This window comes from the organism of the source record quoted next, unplaced genomic scaffold (genome assembly GCF_019419815.1).
Source record: "Pyrus x bretschneideri cultivar Hongxiangsu unplaced genomic scaffold, Pyrus_bretschneideri_v1 Contig51, whole genome shotgun sequence".
NCBI lineage: Eukaryota > Viridiplantae > Streptophyta > Magnoliopsida > Rosales > Rosaceae > Pyrus > Pyrus x bretschneideri.
In genome coordinates this window covers 2,717,612-2,730,102 of record NW_025999789.1, presented here as the reverse complement: position 1 = coordinate 2,730,102, position 12,491 = coordinate 2,717,612, and the positions used below count along the sequence as shown (strand labels likewise).

The 12,491-nt window shown below is 36.8% G+C and overlaps 3 protein-coding genes across 3 annotated transcripts; all 3 read right to left on the bottom strand.

Moving 5' to 3' along the window:
* Nucleotides 1-500: 500 nt before the first annotated feature.
* Nucleotides 501-2,384, bottom strand: LOC103938411 (GPI-anchored protein LLG1). Its single transcript, XM_009348412.3, has 4 exons — nt 2,370-2,384; nt 2,029-2,271; nt 1,842-1,898; nt 501-1,085 (listed from the first exon to the last, which is right to left on the bottom strand). Exons 2-4 carry the CDS (start codon nt 2,126-2,128, stop codon nt 724-726), a joined length of 519 nt encoding a protein of 172 aa, XP_009346687.1. The 5' UTR covers nt 2,129-2,271; nt 2,370-2,384; the 3' UTR covers nt 501-723.
* A 1,508-nt stretch (nt 2,385-3,892) lies between these two features.
* On the bottom strand, nt 3,893-4,738 carry LOC103938422 (probable CCR4-associated factor 1 homolog 11). The gene has a single exon (XM_009348423.2). It carries the CDS (start codon nt 4,736-4,738, stop codon nt 3,893-3,895), a length of 846 nt encoding a protein of 281 aa, XP_009346698.1.
* Nucleotides 4,739-5,636: 898 nt separating this feature from the next.
* On the bottom strand, nt 5,637-11,278 carry LOC103938410 (phosphatidylinositol/phosphatidylcholine transfer protein SFH13). Its single transcript, XM_009348410.3, has 15 exons — nt 10,971-11,278; nt 9,791-9,901; nt 9,336-9,639; nt 9,115-9,214; nt 8,542-8,808; nt 8,366-8,443; nt 8,108-8,212; nt 7,976-8,025; nt 7,768-7,867; nt 7,565-7,663; nt 7,350-7,463; nt 7,120-7,249; nt 6,600-6,985; nt 6,434-6,508; nt 5,637-6,179 (listed from the first exon to the last, which is right to left on the bottom strand). The coding sequence occupies exons 2-15, from the start codon at nt 9,885-9,887 to the stop codon at nt 6,159-6,161; spliced, it is 1,926 nt and encodes a 641-aa protein (XP_009346685.2). The 5' UTR covers nt 9,888-9,901; nt 10,971-11,278; the 3' UTR covers nt 5,637-6,158.
* Between the last annotated feature and the right edge of the window lie 1,213 nt (nt 11,279-12,491).

The following is a 12,491-nucleotide window of genomic DNA, read 5'->3' as shown; positions in this document are numbered from 1 at the left end:
TATTGAAAATCGACAAGGCATGGTGAATTTGCGTGACTGTCACATAGAACTGGCGAAGCCTCCCGGCATTTAGAGGGTGGTCAAAGAGGCCGGATACAACCAACTGAGCATGCGCTTGTCTAACTTTTTGGAAATTGCTGCACATTTGAAGCAAAACCAGAGTGGTTAGCATTCTAACCGTGATTTTCAGAGGGAAGGATGGCAAGTTGTTCTGACTGGGAAGAGACGGAGGAGCGAGAGCAGCAATGGAGGGCAGCGGAGAGCGAAATGGGAGCCGCCCAAACCGCGAAAACGCGGTCAGTGGATGTAATGTTAATGGTTGTTGCAGATGCACAAGAGAGTTACGCAATTATATAGAGCTACAGAAACAAAATTCCAAAGCAAACAGATGACATGAAGATAATTGAATCTGCGTGGTCCCCACATTACAAAATCCGGCTCATTTTACACAGATCATTCAACGCGTTCAAGGGAAGAAGTAGGAGATAAAGCTCAAGAAATTGAAAGAGTCTGCACTGTATTATGGCTGTCAAGGTATTGCACAAAAGGACTTATAAAATTGCAAATTACAAATGCCACCCAAGAGTGTTGATAATTAAATGGAAAGAATCTTATAGCTCTAGCACTTGAGGAAAAACATAGATGAAAACCAGATGAATGAAAAAAATTGTAAATTTCTCACGTCATAAGAATATACTAATTGCCGGAAAATGGTCTGGAAATTTATAGTAACCGGGACAATGCTAGGAAGCCGGCAACAAGCATTAGCAATGGAGACGGATAGTGTGCGGTATGAGCCCCATTTACATCATTGGCCACTGCAGATGGTGGTAATGCAGGGCATATCAGACCTTCTTTTCCGTCGTGGCACTCATTGGCGAAAAGTCCTGGTGGGTAGTTTCCGTAGAGGTTGATGTAGCTGAACATAATTGAAGCGCATTCATTTGTCAAGTCATTAAGCACATCTGCGTAAGGGCAAGCCAATTCCTTGAATGCACCACAACACTGTTTAGCAGGGTATTGGGGTCCTTTGCATTGGCTTGTGATAACCGTGTAGTTCAAAAACTCAAAGTTCACTGGGCAACCTGCAGATAACAGGAGCCAAAATTTCATCAGACCAAGTTATTTACCTCCTATTAAGATCTACTAAAAAGGAAAATGGAACCGAATGTTTATGCATCGATTTCTTGGATTCAAATTGATCCCGATCTCAAGTTTCTCTACTTTCCATTTTACAAACAACAGCATTCGTGAGTTAAATTGTTAAATGTTATGGGAAGGGGATTGGTGGAGATCGAACCCGCACTAAGGTGCATAGGTATTATTGTTTTCCGCCACTGCGGTAAAGCGTCACCTCCAAAGCTCCACTATTTTCTTTTTCCTATATGCGCGCGTTACAAAGTAAATATCAATATATCACATCCTATGTAAGCAGAGATATGATGAGCCACCAAGCATTTACAAACATACATCATTCTACGAAGACTCATCCAATTTAATTACTAAATTTCGATTTGATTTTCGTCAATTAATTTCTCAAAATAAGTTCGACATGGACTTAACAAATCCAAAACTCAAAATTCCAGAAAAGATACAAGCCCAATCCATCACCCTCTATTAACAGATCATAGCTCACAAACAACACATACATTCGATACGCTTTCATCCTCCAACAAAGTAAAACTGAAGCAAGAAAAATCAATCAAATCAATATTTTCCAAAAGTAGAAACAATCGCTTCTACACCTTTTAGCACTGTATTTCAATTGCTAGAGTGAAAATTATATGATACCGACAAAGAAAGAACAAATTTTTCAGAGAAGGGTGTGAAGGAAATCAAACCTGTCTTGGCCTGCAGCAAGTTCCGGCCAATAGAAGCCTGAGATTCAAAGACACCATCTGCAGCCACACACAAAGAAATCACAAAGTTCAGAGCTTTGCTAAATCTAAGCTGATTTGAACCCCAACCCAGCAAAATTACAACATACATATACATATATAGAACTTCAGATGTTAAATCGGGCAGTACCTGAAATGAAAGTTGGTGAGGATGAAGAAGCAGGAAAACCCAGAAAAAGGAAAAGGAAAACAACGGAAAAGCAGAAGCAGAAGCTCTGATTCAACACCATACTTTCTGGGTTTTTGGAGAGAACAAAAGAGAAACCAAGTCAGAGATCAAAGATCTCTCTTTCTTGTCAGCGGGGGACTACTTTCTTTTGTTTTCCTCTGACTGCTGGCTCTCCCTGTTTTATTTATTCACTATATTCTTTTTCTGGGAAGATAACAAAAAAGACATTGTTATTTATTTATTTACCATAGAATTTAGAAACTGTGAGTACGGCGAGTCCTTATCCTTCGTGCTGCCCTTACCTCATTTCCTCAACTGAGAAGCCATTAGTTTTGCTAACCTTGTATGTGCCCTTTGGTCTTTTAACAACGAATATAGAGATTGGCCAACAAAATAGTGAGTTTAGTTGACAATCTTCAGAAAGCGTAGAGTGCGTGTGTTGTAGTTAAAACTAAGCTTTTTCTTTTATTATTTTGAGCATTTAACTAGAATTCAGATACTCTTTGTAATGATTGAGGAGATCCGTGAATCGTGTCCGTTTATCGTATATCATACGATCAGAAATCATTTGAAGTATTTTTATTTAAAATTAAACATAAGCAGTATTTGATAAAAACTGACAACCCAATATATAATGAACAGACACGATTTACAAATCCTTAGAATTTTCACCAAAACGATCCGAAGAGGATCCTATTGGATTTCACTAGTGGTTTCTGTCTTTGTCGTTTTTTATTGTCAAATATTGATCTCTAGTTCCTAATCATGTTAGGCTGAGATTTTCAACTAATAGACTCTTACAATCCTTTGGCCAACAAAAAACTATACTACTACATTCAAGTGAATAATCTAAAACTGATATATTTTACGATTTCTCTTGTTCCTGCAAATGATGGTGAAGTTTACGTCCCCACTGCTTCAAGAAATGCACATTTTAATATATATACCTCAATGTTGAAAGATGTCTCAAGTTCAAATCTCTATCTCTTGTCGATCTAAATTTTATGAATCTAAATTTTATGAAAAATGGATATCCTAAACAATAACATTCAATACATATCCCATTCAATTTGAAGTAATGGTATAGTCCAATACCTCTCGATCTTCACATATTCATTTAAATTCAAATCAATAATGTTATTTGGAAGCATAAAATTGATGCCCTTATTGATATACTCTCGAGTTGAAATCGAATGTATCATTTTTTGTGAAATGCTATTCATAGTAAAGAGTGTGAATAAATATGCAAATTTTGTGTACCTAAATCATTTTTGTTCCATTTTCTATAGTTGTACTTGGTACTTGGTGGGGTGTTTTTTTTTTTTTTTTTTTTTTCTTTGGTAAACGGTATTTGGTGGGGTTTTGGATGTCACGTTGCTCACGAAAACGACCAATATGCTTTTATCTTAATAGAATTGCGCGTTAGCATCAACCTTTTCCAACCAAAGTGCTGCTGTCACCGCAAAGAAAATAATGACCTAATTATGTTAATAGAATAATATGGTCCGTTTATTCCTACCGATTCTCTTCCTCTAACGACTAATTATTTAACTCACTAATACTATTGTTTGTCAAAAAAAAAAGTCCACCATAACCAATTGGTTACTATTATGAAAGGGATTTTTTTGTAACCATTGCGTCTTATACCAATAATAGTTTCTATTTCTGCCCCTGACCAAGATCTTGCACTTCTAAAAAAAATGCATAAATGAAAGTTCGAAATAGGGTAAAAATCCAACTTCATTGTATATCGAAGATACTACAAAAGAATGAAATAAATGAAAACAATCAAAATTCTGAATTCCTTGTACTGCAATTAGCTAGATCAATGAGCCTCAACTTCCAAACCATACAAAACCCTTTGGGACCAATCTAAATCTCTCAAATCTAAACTGCAGTTGTCTTCCCCTAGCATACTTGTGTAGTACACATGTGTAAGCTTCTGAAACGTTTGCCAAGTCAGCAAACTATCAGAAGCAGCCTGATGACTCTTCCCAGCCACACGATCAACCCCAAGCTTGTTAGCCACTCTCTCTAATCCTCCATAAATCCCTCGAGAAACCCTAATCATGCTTTTGATGTCGTACACTTTTTTCCCAAAGTATATGTCCATCATGCACATGAAACTGTTAATGTCCGGCGGCAACCAGTCGTCAGTCAGCATCTTGATCAGGTACCCGAAATCGTAAGCGCTATGGAAACCCACCCATGTCAACTGGGACTTCTTGGAGAGCAGCGAAGATTTATGCCACAGCAAGGAGAAGTCGGAAGAACGAATACCCTTTTCCTTGTTTTTCAAGAAATCGATTCCTTGCTTCTCAAGTAACTGAATAGAACTTATATTCTGAAGGTCACGATGGACATCGAAGTCCCTGAAGTTGAACTCCCATATGTAGCAGCTATTATTGCCGAAACTGGGCAAGTTTCCGTTGTTATCGGAGAGTGTTAGACCTAACTGGATTATGTTGGTGTTGTCCACGTTGGCCTTCATGAGCTTGTATTTGGACGCCGGGGTTGGTAAGGGGGTGTGGATATCGGAATACTGGAAAACTGTGCCAGGGAATTCGGTGTCTATGGAGAGGAAAGGGTAGTAACGAATCATGGACTGCATTAGAGCAAACTCGGATTCCAAATTGTGCTGCCATACGTGTCGAATCTCAACTTTCTTCATGGTCTTTGGTATTAGGTTTTTTGCTGAATTTTCTTGGAATGATGTTATGCTCTAATGAGGCCTGGCATAATGATATATATAGAGAGGAAGTTCATACTCCGAATCCAGGTGAAATTAGGAAATATGTAGTCTCTATTTCCTACTGGCCGACTTTGTTCCAAGAGAATGTAGGAAACCCTAGCCGAACCTTTTGCGCGTCTAAGTCCCGGATATTTTTGAAACCTAAAGTCAAATGTAATATAGGATTGGATTAGCTTAATCCAATCCTATATTTGGCGATCAAAGGGACAACTAATCCTTACAAAATTGTGGGACAAATCATCCCGGTACTCCAATCCTAAGTTACCTCTCCGGTCCTAAGTAATCTTATCCTACAATCCTAAGTTATCTAATCCAATTCAATCATTGTCACCAAACATGACCTAAATGTCTTGTAATCGTATCGTATGTAGCCTCAAATATCTTTTTCCCTCATTCCTTCATTCTAAACATACTTTGTACTCAAATTTATACCTTTGCACTGAAGCCTTGGTTAAGACGAGTCTTTGATATATCCAAACATCCAAGGCTTGTTTTATTTTTATTTGGTACGTTAAGGGAAATCGAACTCTGAGCGAGTCTTAATCTTAACCGACTACAACTAATCTTAATCATCTTAACATCGAGACTTATCATATCCAAGTCAAAATCGCATTACCTTCTCATAAACATCAAATTGGCAGGATGCAAATGGTATTTCCCATGGTGTTCAAGAGAGACCTTTGGAATACTGCATAGGCTTATAAGACCTGAGGGTCTTTTTCTCATAACCAGAGCATCAATCGATAAATGATTTACAGTTTCATCAAGAAAAGTGAACTATTATTACCACTTCAAAAAGATCATCCTGCACTCAATATACAAATTTTATGCTCATGTTTTTGTACAATGCATATGATAATTTTGGAAAATAAAAAGAGGGTGATGCTATTTACACACGTTTTACCTCCCGTACACCTCCTGTTAATTCTTGTTCTTTAATAATCTTCAATACATTCGTTCAAACGGCCAAAAAGGGATGTGTGGTTAGTATCACTCTAGAAAAAAAATCCCCTGTTATGATGCTGGCTAGTTTGTTCATCAAGCTCAGCGTTCGCCATTGAATACAATTAACATGGAGGAACCCTAGTGATTTCAGTATTCCATCATATACATTGCAATGGATCTGGTGTGGGAGTTTAGACCTTCAAATTCCTCCAAAAAAAAAAAAAAAACACTATGCCGAATTGTACAAAATTGTACAAGATTTCATTAATCCTTTTTTCTGTTTATCTCTAAAAAAAAAAAAAAAAAAAAAGAAGATAAAAAGAAGGGGCCTTCTCTGCATCATAATTCTTAAACCACGCGTGTATAGCCTTTCCCGCTATGAGTTGTTACCTATTCAACAAAACAGTCTCTTTCGCTGCATCAAAAAGAGCCTCACCTATGTCAGATTTGGCTCAACAAAACGAAATGCTACGAAATGAACATTAGCTCATTGATTGTAGCTACCTATAACTATATGCTTTTCTACCTTATTATTGATCATATTTCGATGACAAAAACTCCCCATAAGACTTTCCTAATAAAGGCTTAATTGATAACCCGAAAATCAAAAGTCGGTTGATTTTCAGATAAATTTAACCACGGAAGTTAAGTTTTTGCATATAGACTTACATGAAATTTAGATTCCTGTAGATTCTCCAACAACCTAGCAATCTCTAGTTGCTTTACCGCTGCAGCATGCAGCACCTGTAAGGCCAACATTGAAAAGAAAATATTGTTATCTGTGCAATTGAAAGATCAATAATCAAATGGCTAAAAGCATTCAAATATAGTATACCCTTTTCGTTTGCTCGAGATCATATTCAACAGACTTGATCCTTTCCAACGAGTCCATCAGCATTCGCTCCTTTTCTAAAGGAATTGAAGCAGGCTTGTTGTTAAGTTCCTCACATACTTTTTCTAGTTGCTGAAGACGCTGTAAACATGGCTGGACATAGTCTTCTTGACTCACAACTTCAGGGGATGGTAAATGACTATTTGTGTTGCTTTCCACCAAATTTGATGGGTAAATGTTGTTCTGCTTTCTCCAAAATTCAAATTGTAGAATACGAGAAAATGGTATTAGTCTGACCAGGAAAGATACCAGCTTTTTTGCCGTACGAGTGAAGTCCGTCTTCTCAATTTTGTCCTTAGTTGCGTCAAACCTAAGGTTAACTGAACTACCTGAAAAGACGCATGAACTCAGGAAATAATAGTCGAAATGCATAAGCAGTGGTAATACAATTTTTAGATTTATAGAAGTCGACAAAGGAATTTAGTAAATAATAACTGGAAATAAGGTTATAATAATGTGTTACCTTCGGAATTTGATGTTGCTTCAAGAGAAACATTATGATCCTGATGACGTCGTACTCCTTGATCACTTGTTCCGGCTTTCTCAACCAGAGGAAGATCATCACAGCTGTAGTAAGCATTTGGATCTGATGCCTTGACGTGTGCAAGACAGATTAATCAATATACACACCAACATATGCAGTACATCTTTTGAACCAAACAAATCATAAAGAAAATTAATCTTAAAACTCACGTCTTCATCAACTGAATCCAAAGGAGGAAATGCAGAACTCCTTCGTCCTAGTGAAGAACAAGGATCGTCGATATCCGATCCTGATTCTACAACTGATGTATCGCTTGTTCTACCCTGATAACAAAATTAAAACAAATAAATGAAAGAATAAGTATGTGTCACCTTTTCTGAACCAATACTACATCAAGTACTACAAAAAATAGTTCTGAACTAACCTTCAGTGGATATATTTGAATATATGAGTCAAATTTCTCCTGATCACCAGACACTCTAGAAATTTGCCTGACAAATGTTGCTTCGGCAGCATGCAGAAGCTACAAATTAGAGACACTGGGTTAAACTTCGCTATTCACTTCAATAAAGAGATTGAAGCCTGAAGCCACTATACTACTCATTTAGAAAGTAAAATGATGACAACCTTCATTATCTCGATGTCATTCCATGGACCTTTATTAGACCTAAGGCAGCCTCCTTCAGCTGAACATGTACATGATCCGCCTAGGAAGTCTGGTAACTGACTGAAAAGAGAGATATGTTAACAGTGAGCTGACGAGCACTGTCAAATGTCGATAAAAATATTGCAGAGTATATTTATATATAATTATATATATACGTGCTAAAAATACCTTGAATCAATGACTTCCAGTAGTTTAGACAACGATTTGGGATCCAAAACCTGGATTTTAGATAATTATCAGCAATCATGGCTGCAGGATAAGGAAAATACAATGCCACGGGCCTAGAGCAGTATCCTTTACCTGTATCTTTGCAATAGTCTTTACATCAAGAAATTTCTGTGCAGCTGGCCAAAGCATCTTCTTAAATCCAGGACCAGCATTGACAATGTACATTCGGTGTAGTGTCTGTATATTGCAAAGAGTTAGACGCGCTTTACAAAATACAACAACAACCAAGCCTTATCCCACCAAGTGGCTGCTTTATAAAATAAAACAAAAATATTATTCTTTAAACCAAAAATAAATTAAAGCAAAATATTGTTCAGGTGATTTGGATACCTCGGGGTAGTAATTGGTGTCTATCTTTGACATGGCAGACAAGAGATTGGCAGCAGTTCTAGTGAAATTTTTCATGCCCTGTATTTCAAATAACATTAGTTTTCTAGTTAAAAATCAGGAAATTAGCAGTGGCAGGAAAGGAAGTACCAAAAGCGGAGGAAAAGATGTAAGCATACCAAGCCTTGTACATCCAGTATAGTTGTTGTTGAACATATCTGCCTCTTTGCCGCAATTGAACAAGCAGGGAATTTCTCCTGCAGAGCTCTCTCAAACTCTTGGACATGGTACTTTAAGTATCGCTCTATACTGGTGATTTGCATTAACCTACTTGGATGAGCTTTTCCCAGTCTCTCAATGTAAACGGGTCTGCCTTCTTTATCAACCCCATGATATCCTTGAGGGTAAAATTGCAATACTTCATCAAGCTCTTCAAATTCAAAATCCTTCGAATTGATTAATTTGAGAATGAGTTAGAACTAAATCAACAAAAGAAAAATTTTATTCACAGCTTGCACTTCGAACACGCTACAACATTCCTACTGTTAGAGCCCCATCACAATTCAGATAATAATGGCTTATCTCCAAAGATGACATCCCGTTTCAAGGTCTTAGATTAATTAAATTTGTGCTTCCGAATTTCCTAATTAGACGATGACCTTAAATTTTCCTAGCACACCAAAGAATTCTCTTGTCTAAAAGATAATACATCTATAGTTACATCATCAGATAAAAAATAATAACCTCATTACCTCCAAAATGGTGTCTGTTCCAAATTCTTTTCTCCATTTAAGCATTTCTTCCCATAACTGGAGTGTTTTTTCAATGTTAAGGTCTCTAGCTTTCAAAAATCTACATGAGAGTCAAAAAAAGATAAGATCAAGTTACTATAATCCACTACATCTGAATTGTCAACTGAATTGGCCACTATGTCAATAATATGAACAAATACATTGGAGGGATATTGACTGACCTCAACAAAGTATGGTAGTCATCATGCCTTGCTGGCAACAAGTCCACGTCAAGGAGTCTTTGACGAAACTCTTGGACAACACTCTCCTCTTTCGCATCCCGTACATCTTCTATGGAAACTGCTGGAACCCGGTAATCAATTTTCCTTTTTCCTCTTTTTTTAAGAGAATGGGTAAACTTACTTGAAGCATTTATCGCCTTCTTCTTGAGGTTGCAAATTCTTGAGCGTCGTCTCTCCTCTTCAGAATTCTCAAAATCTGATCTTCTCTCTCGGATTTCATCAAGAGCTCCAAAACCTTCAAGGCCTTCAGTGAACAGAGTAACATGCATAACCATCAGTACCACAATACGCAACCTTTATCTCGATTTCGCATTTTGTTTTTCTAATAAAACAAGCATCATGTTCCCTTCTTCAACCGGAGATAACAAATTCATCTAGCGTACCAGAAAGCATACCTGACATCTTAGTCCAATGCAGAGGCAAGATTTCCACTGTCTCTTGGCCCTTAATCTTCAGAGAAAGGAAGCGAATCCACCGCAAACTCTTGAGCATGAATGTCCCATATTCTGTCAAAATACAAGCAACGACTTAGGATTCGAATATAAGACACAAATACATCTTCAATATACAGAAGTTGAAGCTGAAGAACTGATATTGACTGACTTTATATCTACAGCAGAAGGTGAAATATGACTAAATAATTTGACTGCACACAAAACCAAAGTAACTCCTTAAAAAACATCAAAGTGCAAATAAATAAAAAATCCTTACAACCAAAAAAAAAAAAAAGAACACAAAATTGTAACCCAGGTAAATGTAAATACATATATATCATATGTGCATATTTGTGAAATTCCCTTTACGGCATTTGGTAAAAAATGAGAAAAAGAAACAACTGCATTGTATTCTGGTATTTTCCCAAGTTTCTTCCTACACCAAAACTTCATATCCTCATAAAAAAGAACCTTATCACTATTCAGCCTCCCCTGAACTTCTTTAACTCATTTTCCTGACAATTAAAACTAGCAAAAGAAAAAATGTCACTTTCCAACATCTGCAGGCCAACAAAACACACCCTTTTAATATTCAATACCCAATTTTCCAAATGGCAGACAGATCTGAAGCAGCTAAATTCCCCAATCAAATTACAAAAACCCCATTTTTCTCTACCTTCACCAGAATCAGATTCCAATCTCATCATCTCCAAATTTGCCACCTTTCCCAGATTTCACTATCCTTTTTCCACAAATATTAACACACACAGAAAATAACTCACAAAAAAGCAGCCAAATTCCCAAAAACCAATCTCTCTAACTTCAGGTGACTAACTAAAAAACTGAAAAACTAAATCCCATCACGCAAACTCAATCAATCTCTCAGGAGCTCTCTGAAACTTATACGAATTAGTGACAACAGTGAAACCGTCACAAAAGCTATCTGATAGCAACCGAACTATAAAGCTCTCGCATTTACACCTTCTTAAACGCTCTCGAATCCCCAAAACGCATTAAACCTCATCAATGCGGATAACCCACGTCCGGATCACACGCATTCTCCCTCTCTACGTAAATTTCCCACAAAAAGATCGAAAATTTACAGGAAAAAAAATGAGGAGGGAAAAGCAAAATAAGAAACCTAGATTGGAAGCTGCATCGCAATCCGAGAAGCTCAGGCAATAGGTTTCACCCGCGGAGAATCTAATCCAGAAACAGAGATGGGCCGGGAGAGAGAAACGGGGGAAAAATTGAAAGTCGCTAGGAGATTTTCCCGAGAAAAAAAATGAGGAATTTTCTCAAGAAAATTGAAATGGAAGTCGGTAGGAGAATTTAGCACAAGGGAAAGGAAAAAAGCAAAAGACAATTCTCGGAAGCGAAAGAGCTCTCTCTCCTCTTCTCTCCTTCTCCTCCTTTTTCCCAGCTGTCCTCTCTCTCTCTCCTCTCTTTCTCTCTCCTCACTCTATTTATTTTTATATTTATTTTTATTAAATTATGGCTTTTGGTCCGCTTATTTGGCACCGACGCCCCCCAAGATTTGCATACGTGGCGGCCTCTGCCTTCGTTTTCAGAATTTTAGTGTTTTGTACTTGTATATTAATTATATTTTTTTTAATTTTAATTTAATTTTGGAGGTGTTTGCAGGAAAAATGAATTGACGGTGGCGATTGGAGTCGGATGAAGCAAAGTGTTTTGTGCGCTTTGCTTCTCGTAGGGTTCGTTGTAACTTTTTTTCTAGCTGTTGCTTAATCACTCACGCGCCTTATTTTTATGTATTTTTATTTTTATTTTTTATAAGTAATATTGTGGTCATACTCCGCCACTTATATTAGCTAATTGTAATTAATTTATGGAATTTTCATTAATACTTCAGAAATCTCATTCTACACACCTCACAAGTATATTTTTCTTTATAATTATAGAAAGTTTAGAATGCAAAATGAGATTTGTAGAGCGCCCATAACAATTCCCTTAATTTATAGTTTGTTTGGAAGTGTTTTTAAAATAAAAAACTCTTTTAGAAAAACGTTTTTTTGAATTTTAAAAAAACTTAAAAGTGTTTTCTGTAGGAAACATCAGCACTTCCAAGCGAGCCCTCAAGCTGAGTTGTAAATTTTCGTACACTTCCCTTCCAAATATTAATCTTATGTAAGGAGGATCTAATATGGACAACGCACTTCAATAATCTACGAGGAAGGGGTTTCGGTGCAACTGTAAAAGTGCCACGAGAGTTGAGGTTCTGGAATTTCTATACTGTAAAGGGTGTGTCTTATTGGTTTCTTTGTTTTGTTGTAATGTACGATAAAATTTGACCTTCTCTTTGTTTTGGTAATGTTTCTTGTGAAAACAATATAACTCAATTTTTTGCATCCATATCTTTACGAGCAACAAGTATGATTTTACAACTCGTTTCATTTTTTTTTTTTTTAAAAGACGATATATTAAGAACTCAATCAAGTTACATCAAATGATGGAGAAGATCTTGAATAATAGCAGGTGGTTCTTCAAATCAAACTACTTCGTTGCCAATTGACAGGGAAAACTTAACTAATATATTGTCTACCCACTACAATTTCTAAGGACATACATGAAAAGTTTAGAGAGAAAGGGAGTCGCTACATATATCACATTCTCTCAATTAAACCAGTAATAGATGATCTAT

Excerpts from the sequence above, each read along its gene's own strand:
- LOC103938422 (XM_009348423.2), bottom strand. The coding sequence starts at position 4,738 with ATGAAGAAAGTTGAGATTCGACACGTATGGCAGCACAATTTGGAATCC.
- LOC103938411 (XM_009348412.3), bottom strand. The coding sequence starts at position 2,128 with ATGGTGTTGAATCAGAGCTTCTGCTTCTGCTTTTCCGTTGTTTTCCTT. Across the intron at positions 1,899-2,028 it reads CTCACCAACTTTCATTTCAG|ATGGTGTCTTTGAATCTCAG; the intron begins GTACTGCCCGAT and ends GTGTGGCTGCAG. Across the intron at positions 1,086-1,841 it reads CTTGCTGCAGGCCAAGACAG|GTTGCCCAGTGAACTTTGAG; the intron begins GTTTGATTTCCT and ends TGTTATCTGCAG.
- LOC103938410 (XM_009348410.3), bottom strand. The coding sequence starts at position 9,887 with ATGCTCAAGAGTTTGCGGTGGATTCGCTTCCTTTCTCTGAAGATTAAG. Across the intron at positions 9,215-9,335 it reads GACTACCATACTTTGTTGAG|ATTTTTGAAAGCTAGAGACC; the intron begins GTCAGTCAATAT and ends ACTCTCATGTAG. Across the intron at positions 8,213-8,365 it reads ACACCAATTACTACCCCGAG|ACACTACACCGAATGTACAT; the intron begins GTATCCAAATCA and ends TGCAATATACAG.